This window comes from Crassostrea angulata, chromosome 3 (assembly GCF_025612915.1).
Source record: "Crassostrea angulata isolate pt1a10 chromosome 3, ASM2561291v2, whole genome shotgun sequence".
Taxonomy (NCBI): domain Eukaryota; kingdom Metazoa; phylum Mollusca; class Bivalvia; order Ostreida; family Ostreidae; genus Magallana; species Magallana angulata.
In genome coordinates this window covers 57,959,149-57,983,085 of record NC_069113.1, presented here as the reverse complement: position 1 = coordinate 57,983,085, position 23,937 = coordinate 57,959,149, and the positions used below count along the sequence as shown (strand labels likewise).

The 23,937-nt window shown below is 36.2% G+C and overlaps 2 protein-coding genes across 2 annotated transcripts; one reads left to right on the top strand and one right to left on the bottom strand.

Annotated features, from left to right (window-relative positions):
• Nucleotides 1–2,099: 2,099 nt before the first annotated feature.
• Nucleotides 2,100–7,240, bottom strand: LOC128175580 (cytosolic Fe-S cluster assembly factor NUBP2 homolog). Its single transcript, XM_052841331.1, has 9 exons — nucleotides 7,137–7,240; nucleotides 6,898–6,961; nucleotides 5,416–5,499; nucleotides 4,897–5,065; nucleotides 4,604–4,695; nucleotides 4,429–4,488; nucleotides 4,120–4,325; nucleotides 3,890–3,979; nucleotides 2,100–3,426 (listed from the first exon to the last, which is right to left on the bottom strand). Exons 1-9 carry the CDS (start codon nucleotides 7,188–7,190, stop codon nucleotides 3,307–3,309), a joined length of 939 nt encoding a protein of 312 aa, XP_052697291.1. The 5' UTR covers nucleotides 7,191–7,240; the 3' UTR covers nucleotides 2,100–3,306.
• Nucleotides 7,241–7,402: 162 nt separating this feature from the next.
• Nucleotides 7,403–23,042, top strand: LOC128175578 (nucleolar protein 6-like). The gene is made up of 23 exons (XM_052841328.1): nucleotides 7,403–7,541; nucleotides 7,884–8,132; nucleotides 8,250–8,366; nucleotides 9,513–9,689; nucleotides 9,895–10,063; nucleotides 10,345–10,485; nucleotides 10,899–11,059; nucleotides 11,386–11,506; nucleotides 11,663–11,826; nucleotides 12,315–12,430; nucleotides 12,639–12,810; nucleotides 13,285–13,407; nucleotides 14,203–14,354; nucleotides 14,472–14,703; nucleotides 15,309–15,423; nucleotides 15,756–15,910; nucleotides 16,272–16,435; nucleotides 16,739–16,891; nucleotides 17,755–17,852; nucleotides 18,079–18,293; nucleotides 19,792–20,007; nucleotides 20,346–20,447; nucleotides 20,719–23,042. The coding sequence occupies exons 1-23, from the start codon at nucleotides 7,527–7,529 to the stop codon at nucleotides 20,875–20,877; spliced, it is 3,486 nt and encodes a 1,161-aa protein (XP_052697288.1). The 5' UTR covers nucleotides 7,403–7,526; the 3' UTR covers nucleotides 20,878–23,042.
• The last annotated feature ends 895 nt before the right edge of the window (nucleotides 23,043–23,937 follow it).

Below are 23,937 nucleotides of genomic sequence, written 5' to 3'. Positions count from 1 at the left end.
TTGAGAATTTTTAAACTTTTCCTTTGTTTTTTAAAATGTTTAAATTTTGAACCCCTCTTGGTGCCCATCAATTGTCCGGGAGTTACAATTTTTTGAATCTACATTATTTAAGGATGTACATGTATGCATAGTAATATCCCAAACAGTTGCACGATGGTTCTTGAGAAGATTTTAAAACATTTTCCTATATATGTTAAAATCTAAACCCCTCCTGGGGCCCCACTTTTGTTCGGGGGTCACGATTTTCACAATCTTCACTATATATACAACCTTTTGTGTAAATATTGGCATTTCTGGTGCAGTGGTTCTTGAGAAGAAGATTTTTTAAACATTTTCCTATGTATTTCTATGTTAAACTTTGAACCCCGCCTGGGGCCCAAGTTTTGGTCCGAGGGTCACGATTTTTACAATTTAGAATCTTCACTATATATACAAGCTTTTGTGTAAATATTGGCATTTCTGGTGCAGTGGTTCTTGAGAAGAAGATTTTTTAAACATTTTCCTATGTATTTCTATGTTAAACTTTGAACCCCGCCTGGGGCCCAAGTTTTGGTCCGAGGGTCACGATTTTTACAATTTAGAATCTTCACTATATATACAAGCTTTTGTGTAAATATTGGCATTTCTGGTGCAGTGGTTCTGGAGAAGAAGATTTTTTAAACATTTTCCTATGTATTTCTATGTTAAACTTTGAACCCCGCCTGGGGCCCCAGTTTTGGTCCGAGGGTCACGATTTTTACAATTTAGAATCTTCACTATATATACAAGCTTTTGTGTAAATATTGGCATTTCTGGTGCAGTGGTTCTTGAGAAGAAGATTTTTTAAACATTTTCCTATGTATTTCTATGTTAAACTTTGAACCCCGCCTGGGGCCCCAGTTTTGGTCCGAGGGTCACGATTTTTACAATTTAGAATCTTCACTATTTATACAAGCTTTTGTGTAAATATTGGCATTTCTGGTGCAGTGGTTCTTGAAAAGAAGATTTTTTAAACATTTTCCTATGTATTTCTATGTTAAACTTTGAACCCCGCCTGGGGCCCCAGTTTTGGTCCGAGGGTCACGATTTTTACAATTTAGAATCTTCACTATATATACAAGCTTTTGTGTAAATATTGGCATTTCTGGTGCAGTGGTTCTTGAGAAGAAGATTTTTTAAACATTTTCCTATGTATTTCTATGTTAAACTTTGAACCCCGCCTGGGGCCCCAGTTTTGGTCCGAGGGTCACGATTTTTACAATTTAGAATCTTCACTTTGTATACAAGCTTTTGTGTAAATATTGGCATTTCTGGTGCAGTGGTTCTTGAGAAGAAGATTTTTTAAACATTTTCCTATGTATTTCTATGTTAAACTTTGAACCCCGCCTGGGGCCCAAGTTTTGGTCCGAGGGTCACGATTTTTACAATTTAGAATCTTCACTATGTATACAAGCTTTTGTGTAAATATTGGCATTTCTGGTGCAGTGGTTCTGGAGAAGAAGATTTTTTAAACATTTTCCTATGTATTTCTATATATGTTAAACTTTGAACCCCGCCTGGGGCACTAGTTTTGGTCCGAGGGTCACGATTTTTACAATTTAGAATCTTCACTATATATACAAGCTTTTGTGTAAATATTGGCATTTCTGGTGCAGTGGTTCTTGAGAAGAAGATTTTTTAAACATTTTCCTATGTATTTCTATGTTAAACTTTGAACCCCGCCTGGGGCCCCAGTTTTGGTCCGAGGGTCACGATTTTTACAATTTAGAATCTTCACTATATACAAGCTTTTGTGTAAATATTGGCATTTCTGGTGCAGTGGTTCTTGAGAAGAAGATTTTTAAAGACATGCACCCTATACTCACTGTTTCGCAATTATCTCCCTTTTGAAAAGGGCTGTGCCCTTTATTTTAACAATTTATAATCCCCTTTCCATAAGGATGCTTTGTACCAAATTTGGTTAAATTTGGCCCAGTGGTTTTTGAGAAGAAGTTGAAAATGTGAAAAGTTTACAGACGGACGGACAGACAGACAGACAGACAGACGGACGGACGGACGGACGACGGACAACGGGTGATCAGAAAAGCTCACTTGAACCTTCGGTTCAGGTGAGCTAAAAACAGATGGATTTTGAATGAAAACTGAATTTTTAAAACAATAGCGTATCTCTACTGTTTGAAGGAGATGATCAATTTTCGCAGTTTTCATGGATAAACCTTACCCATGAATTGATATTATGAATTCTACAAATAATCATTAAATACAGAAGAACATCCACAAAAAACATCCTAAGAACTTTTGACAATTGATGAGATTTGACTGCAATGAACTATTTACTACTAATTAATTACACTGTAAATTATAATTAATTCAAGTAATTTTGAATAGAAATACAGAAAAGTTATAAATTCTTTATTACACTATTCACAATATAAATTTGTATCAGAATGTATACATTGATATAAACATACATATTTATTGAGTATAGAAACATATATATACACACACACACACACACACACACACACACACACACACACACATTAAATGTCCATGTCTGTCCTAGCTCTTTCAATCATCCAACTCTTTCCCTCTTTTATACATGTATGTTTATTGAATGTTTATTGAACTATCTTCATGTTGCCCCTTGAGGACCTTTCCCATGTTAATTGGTCAATAAAGAAATTGAAATTAAAATTATACAAGATTGAATTAAGATGGAAAAAGTTTTTCATACATTCTTACGACTATCAAAATACAAACTTTAAACCAATTCACAATATTAATTCTTTTCAGTTTATATTACATATAATATATTTATGTTTTACATAATGAACATCCTAATGAAAGCTAGCACCAAAATAATTATTCAATATACACAAAATCTCTCTGTAGAATACACATGTACAATTTAAAAAAAAATGAAAACCGTAAGGATACACAGAGAATACACAGTCACTGTTTATTTGTATAAACTGATACAATGTGTTTATTTGTATCAACTAATACAATGTGTTTATTTGTAACAACTGATACAATACAACTTATACAGGTAAAAATGTACTAGCACCAGAACACAGAAACATCTTCCTTGTTCTCTCCCTGTATTGTTTAGTAATGTATATGTTGTGGATTATCATATGGCATTTATTCACTATCGTTGACCTCCTCCTTGCGAAGTTGAGTTACTTTGGTGTCAAAGGAATACTTCAGCAGCAAGTAAAAGCCACTTTGACTTAGTTCATGTCTAGCACACTACAGGATTTGATTCTCTCCCTTTCTCTGGGTCTTTATAATACTGTGGAAAGAGGGGTACTTTCACTGAGGTCAACCATTGTTGACTAGGCCAATCAGACGACTAGATATCTCCATAACACCCTGGACAGTAGGGGATTCTGGGTAATTTTCCAAGGGGTTTCTGCCATTCTCACAGCACTCGGTTACCTTCTGGAAAGACATTTAAGCACATCATTATATACTATATATTAGATGCATTAATATTAAGTAGATAAATGACATTGATTTGAGATTATCTTAATTATATAGTTGTTGTTCTTTTGTCCTGAATTATCAATCATTTCTTAAACTGATCAGAGTCAAGGACCAAAACAAATACTGGGATTTGAAGATCTGTTGAAATTTTGTTTGTGACTGCTCAACATACATGTATTGGCTACAATGAAAGTTCCAGTAGGTATAATTTTTTTCAAAACATTTTTCTTTTCAGGGGTATTTACATCCAACTTTGGAATGTTTTAATTTAGGGAAATGAACAAAAAAATGATTTCCTGATCTGCAAAGTTTACTGTATTGTCAACAAAATATCTGTTGCAAAAACAGAAGCCTCTGTGAAGTCATGTTATTGAATATTAAAATGAAAGATTTTCAATTTATTTATTGTTTTCCTTACTGGATCCATGGGGAGACTTCCTAATATGGGTATGTTATGACTCTCTGCAAGGGACACAACTCCTCTCCCAGGGAAAACTTCAGATGTCTCCTAACAAAGAAAAAATATCAAAAGTTTCACCTGGCAGTTCAATTTTACAAGATGGATTGAGAAATTATGATCCAGAATTAGTTTTTGGTGGAACTTGTGTAAAATTCAAACTGCCTTGTATTCTAACTCTGGTTACTGACCTTGCAGCAAGGACACACCAGTCCACTCATGTTTTCTACCAGACCAAGGACAGCCACTCCCATCTTCCGGCAGAAACTAACTTCTTTTTTAATGGTTGCCACGGCAACATCTTGAGGCGTGGTGACTAGGATGGCTCCGTCTGGTTTGACGTTTTTCAGAAGTTTGACGATCGCCATGTGCTCGTCACTTGTTCCTGGAGGAGTATCTAGTGAAATAACCTGTCTTTAGTTCGAAGTCAGAATAAATATTGTGAAATGTTTTGTTTATTAAGAAACATATACATGTAAAGTCTCTGAAGAATCACTCACCACAAATCAAGAAATCCAATTTCCCCCAAAATGTATCCTTAAGAAATCTTTTGATTAGTCCTAAAATTGACGAGATTTCATTTAATATATTGTTTAGGAAACTGTCTTTATTGATTGAAATAATTTTTCACCAACGACAAAGAAAACTCATTTCTTATTCACTATAAATGTAAACCTGTTTTTCGTGGCCCTCGGAAAATGACTGATGTTGTATCAGAATCCAACATGGAACCTACAGACATCACTTTGACGTCTTCATTTGGTGATCTGCAAAAGGATAATTTGCCCCTTCATCAGTTATAATATTTAAAAAGATTTAGATAAGTATAACAATGCATGTAACTAAATAAAACAAGATACATGTACCTGTATATATAAAAATTGTACCTGCATTAATTAAAATAATTTATAATCTTTTTTAAATTGTTTCTAACACACTTAGGTCATCTAATGGTTGTTAAAACTTACACTAAGGGTTTCCATCCATATGGTGACTGTACAATGGGCTGGTTTTCTACATTGAAAAGTTTAGGAATACTGGGTCCACATATATCTAGGTCAACCACACCCACCTTGGATGATTGACATCTAGCAAGAGCCAATGACAACAGGTAGGCAACAGTGGATTTACCAACACCTTAAAAAAAACGAACTTTGTAATTTTGTTTTCAAAAAAAAGGTTACATGAGACTCTAAGGTTTGATATTGTGTCTGTTTAATGCAATAAAAACAATTTTAATTTTCACAGGTTCATTGTTTAAATGATGAAACCCTTTAATTTTTTTGATGGCTTTAGCTATTGGGGTTAAAAGAAATTATAGAATAAATATTCATGTTCACTGACATTTCAATTTGCAGAAAAGTTGACAATGCTCAACATAGTGATAAGAATCTAACTAAATGAACAAAGGCAAGTCATTTAAGATAATTACCTTTTTCATTTGGCAGATTATAAGAAGACACTGTGTTATCTACTTTACAACTTACCTCCTTTTCCAGATAGAATCAGAACCTTGTGTTTAATGGCACCCATTCTTACATCTATTATTTCTTGGTCAGGATCTGCTCCACCTAAAGAAAAATAAAAGTAAAAGTAAAACAATCTCCAAGTCAATGGTTCAAAGTACAGGCAACACAACTCAGACTTTCATTACCATCATAAAGTATTAAAAAGTAAATGAATTAAGTAACAGGAAGGGAGGAAACATGATAGATCAAAATGGGATTCAAATCCAGCCTCTAAATCTGAGTCCAGTGCTTTTGCTACAGATTTTCTGGTCCCTACTAGTCATTAATCTGACTCTTAAATAGTCACATTCCTTTCCCTAAAGGATTTAATATGTCGTGTTGTTCATGAAGTTCACATACCTTGTTCACCATCACCTCGCAGTATCAACCCATAAGTCCGATAGGTATTCAAATATAATAGAAAGGGAGAAAACTTGATTGGCGCAGAATCAAACCTGGCCTACTGAATCTTCATCGAAGTGTTTTTTCCAACAGATGCCAGTAACTAAACTTGTCTGTTTATTTATGTTTGTGAAAAATGTTGTAAAGGTAGGAATGGTAGAAATAATGATGGACAAGACAGGGATTCAAACCTTTTCTACCAATTGAGCTATCTGGTGCCGGTATTCAGACGGTTCTGACCATCACTCAATCATGTATCAATTTGTATTCGTAAATTTACATCAATAGGTTCATCCAATAAAATTTCCAAATGATTTATCTCTTACAAAAATATTTTCATAAAGACTTCAATTTTTAACGTCTCTTCCAAAAGAGACGTCAGTCAAAATTTTTTAGTCTTGATGAATCTTGCTTAGATTAAAGTGTACAAGATATTAACTTCTACTTTGTAGAATATATGTGATAGTGGGTTGTCCCAAAGAATTAAACAAGTCCACTTTAAGGGTTCTTCATTTTATTCGGATACATGGATAGGATTAAAGGATTTAAACCCTGTTTATGGAACAAGGTTTCATGCACAATCCTGCAGATTACTCTGACAATGGTAGCTAGTCTCTAATATAAATGACTGCTTCAAATATGTTAATGAAATAAATAAATAAGTGAAATCATCTCTTGAAGAAATTAGGTCTTACTCCTAGGAATACTAGCCTTGGTCTGTCACAAAGGCTACTCAGTTAAAGCGGGAAAAATTATAAAAACATACTATTGGCTAAGTAAACCACCTGATCCTGTCCACATGTATGTAAGTGACCATACAGGTGAAATGACTTAGGGCTATAAAATATCAGAAGCCACTAGAATATGTAATTAAATAATGATTACTTGATAGATGCATAAAAGACAGGGAGTTATAGGGATAGTAGTCCGTTTCTAAATATGTACATGTAAAATAGAGAATATAGGATGATGATGATGATGTTGAAGATGAAATATGAATGATATGCATGAATGTAATTATCATAAAATGCACCCTATTACATATATTAACTGATTAACCTTGCATTCTACACAAAGTCTGGCCAGGACAGCCTTCACAAACAGAGCTTCTTCCAGCATCCTCCTACAAACAATAAATAAAAATGTATAGCAGTATTGGGATACAGTAGGCATATTAGCTGCATTTTGAAAACTAAAGTGGTAAGGCCGACTTGTGGAACGTTTCGATGATTAATAAGACAGAAGACAAGTCATTGCTAATTTGCACGAAATAAATGTATTTACGGGTAAAAACTTACACTATTAGCAGGGCATTCAGTGAGTTTTTCATCTAGAATTTCGAGAGAATCCATCCCATCACCTCTAAATTCCAATCGGATATTTACAAGAGGACACTAATTTTAGAACCGTATGTTCCGATTTCTTCCACACGTGGCTTTTTTAAAAATGTCAATAAAATAACACATAAAAGAAACGATTTTATGAATCAGTATATAATTTTGTAAGGTAAAATATGCCTACAAAAATGAATTACGATTTATGATGATTTATTTATGTTCCGGATTTGGATCAGATATCAGTAATTTTTCAAGATGGCGACTTCCATGTGAAGCATGCATCGTATCATCCAATACTGAATATTGTCACTAACTAATGAAAACTGTGGTCCAATTCAGTCATCGGTCACCATGAAAAGAAAACAGGTATTTAAGTTATTTTAAACGTGCATGCATTAATTGCATGATTATTGTAGAAATCCTTTTTATGGTATAAAAATTAAGGTATAAAATAGTTAAGGATAAATTGGGATTGTGTAACAGAATCAGAGGCTGGCGTCGTCTCTGCTAGAACCAGTGTTTGAACGCCAGCAGAGGCAATATCTGCCCTATCACATTAAGGAATGTTTATATATCAATCCAAGGATAACTACAATTCAACATTTAAATTGAATATACAGCTTACAATCACATAACTGTATTCTTATCTGTGACTACACTATCATTCATACGATTATTTATAGAATTTTTTATTTAAAACATTTTTAGCAGTCTGTAGCATTGGCTGAAAGTATTGACAGTGATCAAGAGAACTCGGAGTCAGATGAAAGTTTTTGTGATGATGGAGAGGGTGATACAGATGATGCAGACCAAAGTGTTGCAAGGAACTCCAAATCACCGCCAGAGAAAAAAGCCAAAATCTCGAAAAAAGAGCTCTATCGACCCCCGACCAATGAGGAGTTAAATCAACTGAAGGAAACAGAGAACCTGTTTCACTCCAGCCTCTTTAGACTTCAGGTATGCGACACTGAAATTGTAGAGATGTGCTGTTTGAAAGTCAATCAGCATTATGTATTACATGTATAAAGTTCATTATGTTAATTTATATTTTCTTTATTTTATTTTCTCTGCTAGGTCAGTGAGTTACTGAATGAAGTCCAGCTGAAGGCAAAGAGACGGAAACAAATGGAGGAAGCTGTGACGACCGTGTCTCAGATGATCAGGTCACTGAAGAAAACCGTGGAGCACGAGGTACCCTCATTAGACAGTGTATCATCCTTGTAAACTCATCATTCAGTGTATCATCCTTGTACCCTCATTAGACAATGTATCATCCTTGTTACCTTATTATTCAGTGTATCATCCTTGTAACCCCATTAATCAGTGTATCATCCTTGTAACCTCATTAATCAGTGTATCATCCTTGTAACCTCATTAGACAGTGTATCATTCTTATAACCTCATCAATCAGTGTATCATCCTTGTAACCTCATTAGACAGTGTATCATCCTTATAACCTCATCAATCAGTCTATCATCCTTGTAACCTAATTTATCAGTGTATCATCCTTGTAACCCCATTATTCAGTGTATCATCCTTGTAACCCCATTAATCAGTGTATCATCCTTGTAAACTCATTAGACAGTGTATCATCCTTGTAACCTCATCATTCAGTGTATCATCCTTGTAACCTCATCATTCAGTGTATCATCCTTGTAACCTCATCATTCAGTGTATCATCCTTGTAAACTCATTAGACAGTGTATCATCCTTGTAACCTCATCAATCAGTGTATCACCCTTCTAACCTCATCATTCAGTGTGTCATCCTTGTAACCTCATTAATCAGTGTATCATCCTTGTTACCTTATTATTCAGTGTATCATCCTTGTAACCCCATTAATCAGTGTATCATTCTTGTAAACTCATTAATCAGTGTATCATCCTTGTAAACTCATTAATCAGTGTATCATCCTTGTAACCCCATTATTCAGTGTATCATCCTTGTAACCTCATTAATCAGTGTATCATCCTTGTTATCTTATTATTCAGTGTGTCATCCTTGTAAATTCATTAATCAGTGTATCATCCTTGTTATCTTATAATTCAGTGTATCATCCTTGTTACCTTATTATTCAGTGTATCATTCTTGTAAACTCATTATTCAGTTGCTTTATCCATGCAAGAATTCAGTATTGTGTTTTTAAAATTAATGGGATTTATGTACGAATGATTAAGCTGTTAATCAATAATGACTTATGTCCCATGCAAATACATGCAGGAAATTAAATTACAAGTATTGATAACAAAAAATCTAATTCATTATCAAACCATTAGTAATACAAATATGTACATGAAATCATTTTGTACTTTAACAAAAATACCTTTTATTCATCAGTTGCAGTCTCAAAAATGGCTGAAGAACATCAAGGCTCCAATTCATCAGAAACCCAGGGCTGTTAAAGGAAAGTTCCAGTTTGTGCCCCCCACAGAAATCCTGACCACTGGCAGCTTTGTGACCGGGACCTGTATCAAGCCCAACATTACTGTAGATCTAGTGGTGGTCATTCCCCAGGTTAATGTTTTGTACAATTATTTTTACTCTCATTTATGTGTACATATGGAAGATTTGAATTTTTTTTATTACATTTAGATTGGAAGCTGGTGCTAAAAACATAGGGATGTCTTGTGTTGTGTTTGTTTAAGATTTTAGTTTTATACCTACTCGGACATGATTTTTTTCTTTTTTTAAATTCATCTCATGTATATACTTTTTTTAGGAGTGTTTTCAGGAGAAAGATTTCATGAATCACCGTTACTTGAGGAAAAGAGCCCTCTATTTAGCTGTCATTGCCAAGAGGCTGCACGAGATTTATGGATTGAAGGATCTCCAGTACACATATCACCATGGAAATGCACTGAAGCCAAGTCTGATTGTAAACTTTCCAAGTAAGGGGAGCTCTTAGTTAACAATTCGAAAAACACCTCATTTTTTTACAAGGCAAAATATGTGATTTTTACACTTGAAAGTTTTTGAACAAAATATGTTTTGATTTGAAAGTTTTGATACATTAAGGTTTTATTATTTACTTGTACCATTTTATCATCCAATACTCTGTTCAGAATAAATTCTTCATTTGAATGTCTTGGAGATTTTTGTATTTCTGTGCTGTACATTCAGATAAACAGTGTAGAGGTGTAAACTGACTTGGATTTTCGTGAACTTCTAGGTGGAGAGCACAGGCCAGTCTGTCTAAACATCACCGCTGTACCAGAGGATGGGGTGTTCAAACTCAGCCGGTTCCACATCAGTAAGAACAATGTCCGTCGCCAGTGGTTCCTTGAGGAAGGGGCAGGGGACTCCGATACAGGTAGGATACTCCTCCTAAAAAATCTTAAAGCTATTACTCACCCGTCTTATGTATAGGTAGGAGTCCTCCTCAGAAATGTAAATGTCAGTACTGATATATATCATCAGACTTTATATTGGTAGAATATTCCTCCAAGGATATTTTAAAGATTTGGATACATGTAGGATTCATCCTCAGAAATATTAATGTTATATTATGAACAGCGTTTCCCCTTGTACATTGCTGTGTATACTAGTGTGAGAATTATACCATAGTTATACTTGAGTTGTGATTTTATTGCAGATAAGTCCTCCCCCTCACCCTTCTACATTATACCATAGTTACAATTGAGTTTTGATTTTATTACAGATAAGTCATCCCCCTCACCATCTACGTTATACCATAGTTACACTTGAGATGTGATTTTATTACAGATAAGTCCTCCCCCACACCCTTCTACAACAACACTGTCCTCCAAGATCTGACTCTGAGGGAAAACGCAACCTACTTACAGAGCACGCTGGGGGACAACCCAAACCTCAGGGACGGAATCGCTCTCCTCAAAGTCTGGCTACGACAAAGGGAGCTAACTCAGGTATGGAGCAGGAGTCAACTATATTGTACATTGAAATTTACTGTAAATGCACAAACAGGAACTATTTACCTACGAACTCAATTCATTATATATCACTTTTATGAGAAATTAATTTCCAAAAAAAAGTATCTCAGATTTGTCTTAAGTTTACATTGGATTAAATTATACAGCTAGATCCAGGTTAACGAATGATTTTCACATAGCTCTTTCATTTATCATTGAGTGTATCTATGAGATATTTATTGAATTAATTCAAAGAATATCAGGTATTGCGTAATTAATCAGATATCCATGTAACAAGGTTTTATAAGATGTTTATATTTCAGGGGTTTGGCGGTTTCTCGGGATTTCTGATTTCCATGTTTGTTGCGTATTTAATCACTCAGCGGAAAATCAACCATTTAATGAGCAGCTACCAAGTCATGCGGAACGTGATTCTTCATCTTGGTAAACTTCCATCCTAAATAGCTCAATTTTATACTAAACAATGATAATATGCCCTTGAATAATTGAATTTATTGATAATTAATAACACATTATACAAGTGTTTTTATGAATGCATGATAAATGTGAAGAATATTTAAATCTGTTTTAATATTTTAGCCCAGAGCGATTGGACAAAAGAGCCTTTGACCCTGTGTTCATCCTTTGATGCCTTTGAGCAGCCCGACCCTTGCTTGTTTTACGAGCACTTCGCCGTTACTTTTGTGGACGTCACCGGTTACGTTAATTTGTGTTCAGATATCAGCAAGGGCCTCTATGATCGGGTAGGGACATACATCTTAGTGCTAGTTCTGTGTAGTCATTATCATTCCAATTTACATCACATTAAGTTTGAAGAAAGTATATTCTGGTCTTTGTTTACAAATCTTAACCTGTGAATTATTGTGAATAACTGACATGTCATTACACAGTGCATTGTATTAACACAAGAATGGGTCTGTAATATTTCAATTTGATATTAGAGGAGGGAGGAGGTGGGTCAGGTAAAGTAAAGAACAGGTACTATTAGAACGTGGACAGGTGCTATCAGATTGATGTTGAGACAGGAATATTATGTGTGTATATGAACTGCTTCCACCTAATACGGTAATGATTTAGACACTGTTGTTGTTTCATATTATGTGTGTATATAAATTGTCTCCACCTATCTATGGTAATGATTTAGACACTGTTGTTGTTTAATATTATTTGTGTGTATAAATTGCCCCCATCTACGTCAAGTAATGATTTAGACACTGTTGTTGTTTGACAGGTTCGACACGAGGCAGACTTGGCCCTCAAGTTCCTCGAGAACCACTCAATGGACAGCTTTGCTGCCCTCTTCATGACGCCTGTGGAATTCTTCAGGAAATTCGATGTCACATTTCAGTAAGGCAGCCTTATGTCACTTTTCTATGTTATTATCTTTAAAACAATTTTTAAAAACCTGATGTGTTAAACTTGTGAAATCTTTTACTGTTTATACAATGAGTTATTAACAGTAGTCATCAAGAATAAACACTCACCAAAGTATGAATGAGATGTACAGTGTATTATTGATATACATAGACCTTCCCAATTCCATGTGATTTTTCAGAATCCAGAACATTTCCAAGACTGAAGTAGAAAAGTTGGGTATAGAGAATAAATATGTAGACTATGGTGGGAACATTGTCCAGTCCCTGGGGTCAGACCTGCACGCCCTGATCAGTCGCGGACTGGGGCAGAGGGTCTGTGTCACACAGGTCAGACAGAGTCCGACCCCCAAGGTATGATCTTAGATCCCTGTATAGAAAAATAAGGTCACAGCAAACATTATTATTTTAAGGATTTCATGTCTACAACAAAGTTAAGTTTCATTCCCCTGCTGTAAAGTTGTATTTATTCTAATCCAATAGAGCAAATAGCGACTATAAGGAATCAGAATTGTTATCCCTGGTGCTTTGCCATAACCATCTTTTAATGGATTCTTACATTTACATTTATTGCTATTTGTTTTAGAAGGCATAAACTATTCTTATTTATTATTGAATGGCTCAGTTGTTTTACACTGTCTGAGTACTTACTGGGAACTAAAAATTCATTGTTTCAAAGCCATCTAATCAAGAGAAAAAGTAAAACAGTCGGAGATTATCAGACAAAAACTCATGATAATTTCGCTCAAATGTACATGTACCTTGATATTATGTAAGGGAAATTTAAGAAAGATAGGAGAAGATATAACTGCCCCATATTTTTGACAGTGGGACATCACTAGTGACCCTTCGGACTGCGAATCATCTGAGCCAGTCCATGTCGGACTGTTGTTGAACCCGGAGTTCGCCTTCAGTGTCCTGGACAAGGGACCATCCGCGGAGTCTCCGGAGGTTTGTTGTTGTTTTCTGTGATATACAATGTAAACCAACCATTGTTTGCGACGACTTTATTTTGCAATTTACCTGGGATGAACTGTTTTGCAGTGACTTTTTTTTACCAAGCCTTATCCACACCTGTTTTTTTTATAACGACTGTATGGCAATACTAGTCCATGGCAAAAATTATTTCCAGCAATGAGGCTCTCGTGAACCTTGCACACATTTTTTGCACGCGAATAAAAGTTGGTTAACATAACACATGATCCTGTACCAGTATACCAGTACTTATTGGTCTGCAGGGATATTTGTTGGTATACATGTATGTATGGTATATAAAGAGTCAAACATAAAGAAAACTATTGATTAGTCTCTCCATACACTAGCTGACTGTCAGCTAGTTTGTTAAACTTTCATTGATTTTATATCAATTTAATGTTTTCCAGTCACTATTTAGAAAGGAAATCTCTCTACTTTTTAGATATTTATAAAAATCATTACAGATATGTGATGACTCTTCATAAGCAGGAGTTAGCTATCACTTTATTGGTGAGATTTCTTTCACAAAATTTAGAAAAAGCCAATGGAATAGGCAATCATAATTCATCAAATTGATAAAAGTTCAAGGAGTTTGCCGATGGTACATGTAATAAGACTCAGGAAAAACTGGATTTGGTTCTCAATAAAGTACTGATTGATTTATAACATAACTCATGACATTGGCCATAGAGTTCCATGACTTCTGGTTCTCAATAATGTACTTATTGATTTATAACATACATGTAACACTTGACATACATGAACATGTAGGCCAAGGAGTTCCTCGACTTCTGGGGAGACCGGTCCGAACTCCGTCGATTTAAAGATGGCAGCGTGTGTGAAGCTGTTCCATGGACCAAGAAATCTCTGTTGTCAGAGAAACGAATGGTGTGCTGCCGAGTTGTACAACATGTTCTAGAGAGGTAAGTTTCTTGTCAATATGTAATACATCCAGTACTATTTGTTAGAATGTTGTCAAATACATGTATATTCGGCAACATTTTACAAGAACTCCTAAAACCCAAGATTTCTTTTTGCAGGCATGTTGGAATCAGCTCAGAGTCAGTGAAATGTTTTGTTGATCAGTTGGATCCTTTGTTACAATGTCCTGTAAATAACGACTCAGATGATGTGTGTGGGACAGGAGAGGAGCAGCATAACGACGTGATACAGAAGTACGATGAACTCTGTAAACTACTGAGGAACCTCAAGGACCTCCCCCTGTCAATCAATTCCATTCAGGGCTCCGCCCCCGTCTTCAGATACTCAGAGGTCAGTGTTCAAGGGCACCTATGAATGAAGTTAACAGACAGCTTGCCATTTAATGTTTCTTTTTTCTGTTTCATGTACATTTACTGCGTATAATGGCGGATTCAAATCATGAAGATGAAAATTATTTAACAATTAAACCTCTGCAGAGATACATGAAGTGTATATAAGGATTCATGAATGCAATTCTGTATGTCTGTGTCCTTTCAATTAAACATGTACAACTCTTTCCTTGTTGTGAACCAGTGTGTGTTCATTATGAGTGATTATTGTACATTCATCCTGTTGCCCCTTGAGGGCCCTTAATTGGTCAATGAATAAATTGAAATTGTTTTCATTTTCAAGACAAATGTGAATCGTAATATAAGGCAGAGCATTCATGTTACATGGACATATATCTAGTAATTATATGTTTTGTGTATGATTTTCTCTATGCATGATCTATTTCTGTGAGCAGTAGAGGGATAGTGATTTTAGATAGGTGATTCTTATGTTTTGTCATGCTTTTATATAGAAATGCAATCTTTAGTACATAAAAGGAAATGTGCTGGAAAAGTTTAGCAAATCTGTGAGTGCCATCCTAATGGTGTACATTGATATTTGTGTAGGTTTTCCCTCCACTACCGGCGCTGTGTAACAAAGAACATGTGGTGGAAAAAGGAGGGAGGGATCTACCCCAGAACTACACCAAACAGTGTCCACAATATAACATGTCACTCAATGGTAGGTGATCTAGAATTGTACTTTATCCAGAAACTGCTGCAACAGGACAAAATTATAAATCTAGTTGAGCCTCAACAACAGTTTCTGAGTGCTGGTACCTATGAATACCAACCTTCAAAATAACTACCGGTATACATAGAGAGTACATTTAATCTTGCAATAAACATACCACAATATAATTATGTACATTTAGTATTGCAGTGATCAGAGCTATGGTACTATGTGACATAGTAATAATAAGTCCGTTCCTGATTGTGAAGAAGGTTGATTTTTTCTTTGATCTGTTTACTGGATTAGTACTTGATTGTGAAGAATTTGATCTTTCCTTGTAGTGATCTGTTTACTGGAGGGCAGTGGGAAATGGCCAGATGAGAAGAAAGCATTTAACCGACTAATGGCTGCCTTCCATATACAGCTTGCAGAGTCAATAAAGACACAGTATGGTTTTCCAGTCTCTGTGTACCCAAGGCACATTGATATTGTCAAGGTAACCAGCATCCTGTATTAACCAATCGGAGACATTCTTAAAAATAAGATTCTAAATAAGGGGTTTATTTTGGCAATGACATAGTTTTGACATTTACATGAATCCCTTATACAGTCTGTTCAATATTTTCCGATGCATAGAACCAGGAGATCTTTCCAAGGAAGTCAGTAAAGATCTGTCCAAGGAAGGCAGTAAAGGCAGTGCACTGTTACTTCCATGTTCAAAGCTTTCTAACCTGCTTAACTTTAAACATACATGTACTTTAGGCAGAACTGATAAGAAACCCTTAACTGTGGAAGATGGACTTCTTTGAGATCTTTGGCATGTTAATGACTCAGACTAATCTTTTTTTTCATGGCAGGACAACTACGTGTTCCGGGTGGTGCTGGGATACACGCGGGAGATCGCGCTTACTAAGATGGTGAAGACGCCGGAGGGGATGGTCAAGTACAAGGACAATGAGGAAGCCCTGACCCTGGAGAGAGAGATCCAGGGACTCCCCCGCCTCACCAGTACACTGCATGGGTAGGTACAACACACGGGTAGGAACATCACATGGGTAGGAACATCACATTATGTGAATTGGTTTCCTAGTAGAACGCTGCATGGGTAGGGGTCTCTCAGGTTTAATTGACAAATGTAATGTCATATTCGTTGTGTATAAAACTCAATACGAAACAAATGAACTTAAACCTCAACTGTTTCATGTTGTTTTAGTATTGTATATCTATGATATTGCATATTTAATTTGCCAATCCTGTTTTTATAGTGTCCATTTTTTATGGTAGATAATTATTTTTCTGACCCTGTTTGATGTTACGTTAACAGGATCCAGCAGCTCCATGCCTCGTTTAGCTCCACGGTGAGGCTGGTCAAGCGGTGGATCGCGGCCCAACTCCTGGCCGAGTTTGTGTGTGATGAAGCAGTTGAGATCATAGTGGCTCACCTGTATCTCCACCCGTCACCGTACACCCCACCTAGGTAAAGACATACTACTCAACACTGGCCAGGTGGTCAGTGATTTAATGTAATGATCCTGTAGAAATTGCTGACAAAATCTATTTGGTTGATGAGGATAAATTATATTGCATTTTTGGGAGTTGATTTTAATCAACTCTCCTATGCAGTTACTCTGGCAAACTGAAAGTGAAACAGTGTTTGGACATAAGCACAAATCATCACCGCTGACAAGACTTAGTTCTTGAAAATAATAGAAAAATTCGATGTAATGTATGATGAAGCATTGTTTTTCAAGGAAACTTATCAATAAACACTTTGCAAATAGTCTGATTTTATATAATACGAACAATTTAGATATTTTTACAGTCTCATGTATTCTTACGCCAGAGTTTAATATATCAACCTTGTCGGAGATTAACGGAGACAGCCGAGCGTCTGGTTGAACGACACTAAAAGTTCGATATCAATAGTGCTTGGATCCATACAATTTTTAGAACTGCTTTGATTACTAATACATAGTTTGAAATCTATCTTTAAATATTACACAACAAGATTCATATGGGGTTTATAGAAATTCTTGTCGGAAAAGTCAAAAATTCATATTATAAAAAAGTGTGTAATTCAAATATAGACTAGAAACTAATTGCCATGCAAGATAAGTTGATTTTAAAATAAATGATAATCGATAATATCAACTCCTGTCAGTACTTCAGTACTTTGATTTATATTTAGTTAAAACTACCTCTGAAAAAGTTTTCATCTAGTATGGCTATTTATAGCAAGCTCTCATCCATCTCATACCGAGTGTGATGAGTTGTGTAGAGGAAAGTTTCTGACATAGACAGGTTTTGAGTTCAGTTATTGTAGACTTATTTTGTTTCCAGTTCACCAATGGTGGGCTTTCAGCGGTTCCTTTACCTGGTGGGTAACCACGATTGGAAGAACAGTCCACTGATGGTCAATCTGAACGACGAGTTTACAGGTAAGTGCTTAATTACAGGTGTCAACTGATCAACATGTACGGGCCTGTGTGATAGTTTATATAGGATCCATTACACATGTACAAAGTATATTATGTATTGGTATTATGTTAAATCTCAAGGATGAGAGTATAGGTATCTTCATGTATCAGAATCAGAAAGGAGAACTTTTGACATTAACTTGTACATGAAATATCAAGAGATTAACAAGCAGCCATTGTTCTACAGCTGAAGACTACCAGGAGATCCTGGGCAGATTCCAGAGGGAGCGTTCCTCACGGCCCCTCATGTTCCTGTCCACTCCGTATGACAAACACGCCTCCTCCTGGACCAGACACGCCCCCTCCGCCCCCCTACTGCAGCGACTGGTCGTTCTAGCCCGCGGGTCACTGGATGTCCTCAACCGACTCATACAGGAAGGGGCAGACAACTCCAGCTTTAAGGTGCAGAAATTAAACAAAGAAATATCAGATGGTGAATCGAAAGCTTAATATTGGGACTCTCATTTGAGCATTTCATTTAATTTGTGGTCATTTTTACTTCAAGACAGATCAGTATGACTAGTAATTAAATGCATAAAAAAACAATACATTACTCAGTAGAGCTTTTTAACAAACTATATATTCATGTGATTACCGTATAACGGGTATTTTTTACGTGCTGCTAATTTTTACTAATTTTTACGAGATTTATAAATCCGTAAAAATTAAACGCGTAAATTTTCACAGAAGTGAAAACACACCGCACGTAAATTTTCTACATCATACGTATGAGAGTAATGTTCATGACCTTCAGCTCAGTCCCTGACGGCTGTACATGTAGGTATTATAATATTTTAGCGTTTTTGGTCACGTGGTGAAAACAGTTCAGATCTTTCTATTCAGGCTTGAGTATTTTTTAAAACCACGTTAGTAGCTAGATTTCAATCACTCAGTAACAATGGCGGGGATACGAAGCTATTTTGAACTAGTATCTACAATGCCAACTGTAACAAAGTCACGGTAAAATTTCCCCCCTTTAACCACAGATGATTTTAATTTTTACGGACATGTCCAATTCGTAAAAAAATTACGTGTAAAAATTCAAATCGCCCTATTTTAAGACAAATTCGTAAAAAATCACAGCAGTAAAAATTACCCGTTATACGGTATTTCAGAGAGGTTTGACTACATGTATTAAGAAACAGTATGAGAATCCCTGAATGTGTTCAGGGTTTACAGTTTTAGTCAAGTCAATTACCATAATAATATAGATCCTCTGAGCTTTTACAGTCTCTTTCATTTTTGGGAGTTGATTTTAGGAGTGACTGGGAGTGACTCTCCTATGCACTTACTCGGGCAAACCGAAAGTGAAACAGTGTTTGGACCTAAGCACTAATCAATACCGCTGACAACACATAGTTCCTGAAAATAATCGATAAATTCAATGCAATGTATTCTGAAGCATTGTTTTCCAAGAAAACCTATTTATTAATACCATGAAAATAGTAAGATTTTAAATGATACAAACAGTTTAGATATTTTTTTAAGGTCGTATGCATGTATTCATATGCTAGACTTCAATGTACTAGTCTCGTTCAACCAGACTCTCGGCTGTCTCTGTTAATATACGACAAAACAGAGAGTCTCTCTTGCTTGTCGGAGATAAACGGAGACAGTCAAGCATTTGGTAGAACAAAACTAGAGTTCAATCTTGCCTGGACCCATACAATTTCTCAGAAATATTTCGATTTCTGATACTACTTGCCATGCAAAATCACATATTGCTGATTGTAAAATAAATGATAATCGATAAAATCAACTCCCGTCAGTACTTCAGTACTTTGATTAATGGTGTATTCACAGATAATTAAGCTGAAGTTTGCGCATCAAGTAATCAAATATTATCGTAAATCCTCAGCAATGATGTTGACCTTTAGACTGATTTATCTATTTTCCACAGCAACTTTTCCGGCCTCCACTGGAGACTTATGACCTCATCATACATCTGGCAAGGAAACAGTTGCCACGGCAACATGAAGCAGTTGATCGGGAAGTCAGTCAGCCTCCTGTGAAGACAAAAGGTCGTGTTGCTAAGATCCCTGACCCCATGGACAAGCTCCAGTACTTCCCTGTGTATGACTATGACCCGCCCTCTCTGTTCCTGAATGAACTCAAGGTGATACTTGATTTGTACAAACTCAGGGTTGATGATATACTATCAATAAATTCTATTCACTTATTTTTGTATTTAGCTGTTATAAAATTTGGATGGATTACATGAAAGATGATATGGTATCTATCTTTTTATTAGAATGTACATGCATTAAATTTTACATGAATGCCATTAACTGCAATAGAGATTCTGTTTCTGATTTATTTTTATGATCAGATATTTCTGAACCAACCCCTCCCCCACTTTCTAAAAAAGGGAGAGGGCTATATTAATGCAGCAATGAATCTGTAAGTATCAAAATGGTTAAAATGAGTTCAACAGTTTGAGTGTTTGTTTGACAGGAGATATATGGTGACTTTGCCCTGTTCTTCTATGACAAATATGGTGGAAAGTACATAGCAGTGTTATGGAAACCAACGGCCTTCACCCCCAAAGATTTCAAGGTCAGTGATCAAATCTGTTTGATATATATTTTGTGCAAGAAAGTAAGTTGGTTATACATGTGTACCTATTTATGTGTACATGAACAGTGTACATATTTATCCATATGTAAATGTATGCATTGTACAGGTTCAAAGACAATATACATCTGGTCCTGCGTGTTCCTGTGAATGTCATATATACTACAGTAATTAATAGTGATAATCACATTCTTGCTGTATGTTTATTGGTATGCATTGTGTACTCTGTATGATCTTGTTGATATTGTTGCAGGTGTCCCATTTGGCGGGGAGGAAAGTGAAGACGATGGAATCGGGTGATAAGGACGTTACTGTGGTGCCTAACCTTGAGGCCATTGTGGACGACTTTAGAATTCTTGGACGAGGACTTGTGTCACACATTCATGTACAACACAGCAACTTAAAATCCTAGTGTCACACACAAACAACACAAATCCTAGTGTCACACATACATGTACAACACAGCAACAAAAAGTTGTAGTGTCACACACACAACGCAAAATCCTAGTGTCACTCTTACACCACAGAACCCTAGTGTCACACCAGTACAATACAGCATCACAGAATCCTAGGATTACACCAGTACAATACAGCAACACAAAACCCCAGTACACACCTGTACAATACAGCAACACAAAATCCTAGAGTCACACCTGTACAATACAGCAACACAAAACCCTAGAGTCACACCTGTACAATACAGCAACACAAAACCCTAGAGTCACACCTGTACAATACAGCAACACAAAATCCTAGAGTCACACCTGTACAATACAGCAACACAAAATCCTAGAGTCACACCAGTACAATACAGCAACACAAAACCCTAGAGTCACACCAGTATAATACAGCAACACAAAACCCTAGAGTCACACCAGTACAATACAGCAACACAAAATCCTAGGATTACACCAGTACAATACAGCAACACAAAACCCTAGAGTCACACCAGTATAATACAGCAACACAAAATCCTAGAGTCACACCAGTACAATACAGCAACACAAAATCCTAGAGTCACACCTGTACAATACAGCAACACAAAATCCTAGAGTCACACCAGTACAATACAGCAACACAAAACCCCAGAGTCACACCAGTACAATACAGCAACACAAAACCCTAGAGTCACACCAGTACAATACAGCAACACAGAATCCTAGGATTACACCAGTACAATACAGCAACACAAAATCCTAGGATTACACCAGTACAATACAGCAACACAAAATCCCAGAGTCACACCAGTTCAATACAGCAACACAGAATCCTAGGATTACACCAGTACAATACAGCAACACAAAATCCTAGGATTACACCAGGCAAGTACAATACAGCAACACAAAATCCTAGGATTACACAAGTACAATACAGCAACACAACACCCCAGAGTCACACCTGTACAATACAGCAACACAAAATCCTAGGATTACACCAGTACAATACAGCAACACAAAACCCTAGGATTACACTAGTACAATACAGCAACACAAAACCCTAGGATAACACCAGTACAATACAGCAACACAAAACCCTAGGATTACACCAGTACAATACAGCAACACAAAACCCTAGGATTACACCAGTACAATACAGCAACACAGAATCCTAGGATTACACCAGTACAATACAGCAACACAAAACCCCAGAGTCACACCAGTACAATACAGCAACACAAAATCCAAAAGTCACACCAGTACAATACAGCAACACAAAACTCTAGAGTCACACCAGTACAATACAGCAACACAAAACCCTAGAGTCACACCAGTACAATACAGCAACACAAAACCCCAGAGTCACACCAGTACAATACAGTAACACAAAACCCCAGAGTCACACCAGTACAATACAGCAACACAAAACCCTAGAGTCACACCAGTACAATACAGCAACACAAAACCCTAGAGTCACACCAGTACAATACAGCAACACAAAACCCCAGAGTCACACCAGTACAATACAGTAACACAAAACCCCAGAGTCACACCAGTACAATACAGCAACACAAAATCCTAGGATTACACCAGTACAATACATCAACACAAAATCCTAGGATTACACCAGTACAATACAGCAACACAAAATCCTAGGATTACACCAGTACAATACAGCAACACAAAATCCTAGAGTCACACCAGTACAATACAGCAACACAAAACCCCAGAGTCACACCAGTACAATACAGTAACACAAAACCCCAGAGTCACACCAGTACAATACAGCAACACAAAATCCTAGAGTCACACCAGTATAATACAGCAACACAAAACCCTAGAGTCACACCAGTATAATACAGCAACACAAAACCCTAGAGTCACACCAGTACAATACAGCAACACAGAATCCTAGGATTACACCTGGCAAGTACAATACAGCAACACAACACCCCAGAGTCACACCGTACAGCACAATATCATCTCTGAGTGGCTTTATGTAATAAGTTGCAAGGACAGCTACATGTACATAGTGTAACAAGGATTGTACATTCTACTTCTAGGACAATGGGAGCACAATGATGTATATTTAGCTGATTTTATTCCTGCAAACATCAATAAAAATGAAAATCATTCTTTATTCCATCTTCATTTTGATTTTTCTGAGAGGCAAAACATAATAGGTGTATTATTGGTATTTTTTAATGAAACCTCATAAAGAAGTTGATCATGGCCTGTGGAATTTAAAGTAACAAGGGTCAGGTTTCACTTCATTTGTCTTATTGTCATAGACTATCATCTTTTGTGACGTTCGTTTCTTTTGACTCTCAGAGTTCAGACCTCAAAGATCGCACTAGGCAGTGCATATTATAGTGTTAGAGTCTATACAGTAAAACACGGCTTTAATAAACACGCTTATAATGATATGATGCTTACAGTGAAGCAATTTTCATTCCCTGTGACTATTGCGTGTTGTAAACTTGACAGATAAAACGAATTACGCTCAGAACAATGCAAAATAGCCTGTCCCTGGCACTTCCTTATAAGCGTGCTTTACTGTACTTGTAGTTGAGATGCCTCTCTTTCAACTGTTCACTGGCTCGGAGCGCTGATGGTGGTTCTTCATATTAGTGTAAAATATTGTAAAAGATGAAGGCATTGTAAAATGTTCTCTACATAAGTATGCTGGTATACTATTTTCCCTATTAGTAAGAATGCCCAAAACCATGAATTTTGAGTTTAAATTGAATTTTGACTTCAAAAAGTATATGCAATGTAAATACTCACTGTTTAAGAAATAAAAGACAAATTTTCGTGAATATTGCAGAATAACCTCCAAGGTCGAGAAATGTTGTTTGGAAATATAAAAGCCGAGGTGTTAGCGGAGGCTTTCATATTTCAAACAACATTTCTCAACCTAGGAGGTTATTCTGCAACACTCACGATAACAAGAACTTTATTTCTATTCTACGAACAGCCCAGTATTTCTACAGATCGTTTCTCCTAGAGAAAGACGATCTAGGTCATTTTGACAG

Coding starts and splice junctions, on each gene's coding strand:
- LOC128175580 (XM_052841331.1), bottom strand. CDS start 7,190: ATGGATTCTCTCGAAATTCTAGATGAAAAACTCACTGAATGCCCTGCT. Junction 5,500..6,897: donor GACTTTGTGTAGAATGCAAG/GTTAATCAGTTA, acceptor ATTTTTCTTTAG/GTGGAGCAGATCCTGACCAA. Junction 5,066..5,415: donor GATTCTATCTGGAAAAGGAG/GTAAGTTGTAAA, acceptor GTTTTTTTTAAG/GTGTTGGTAAATCCACTGTT.
- LOC128175578 (XM_052841328.1), top strand. Junction 8,133..8,249: donor CCAGCCTCTTTAGACTTCAG/GTATGCGACACT, acceptor TTTCTCTGCTAG/GTCAGTGAGTTACTGAATGA. Junction 17,853..18,078: donor TCTGAACGACGAGTTTACAG/GTAAGTGCTTAA, acceptor ATTGTTCTACAG/CTGAAGACTACCAGGAGATC.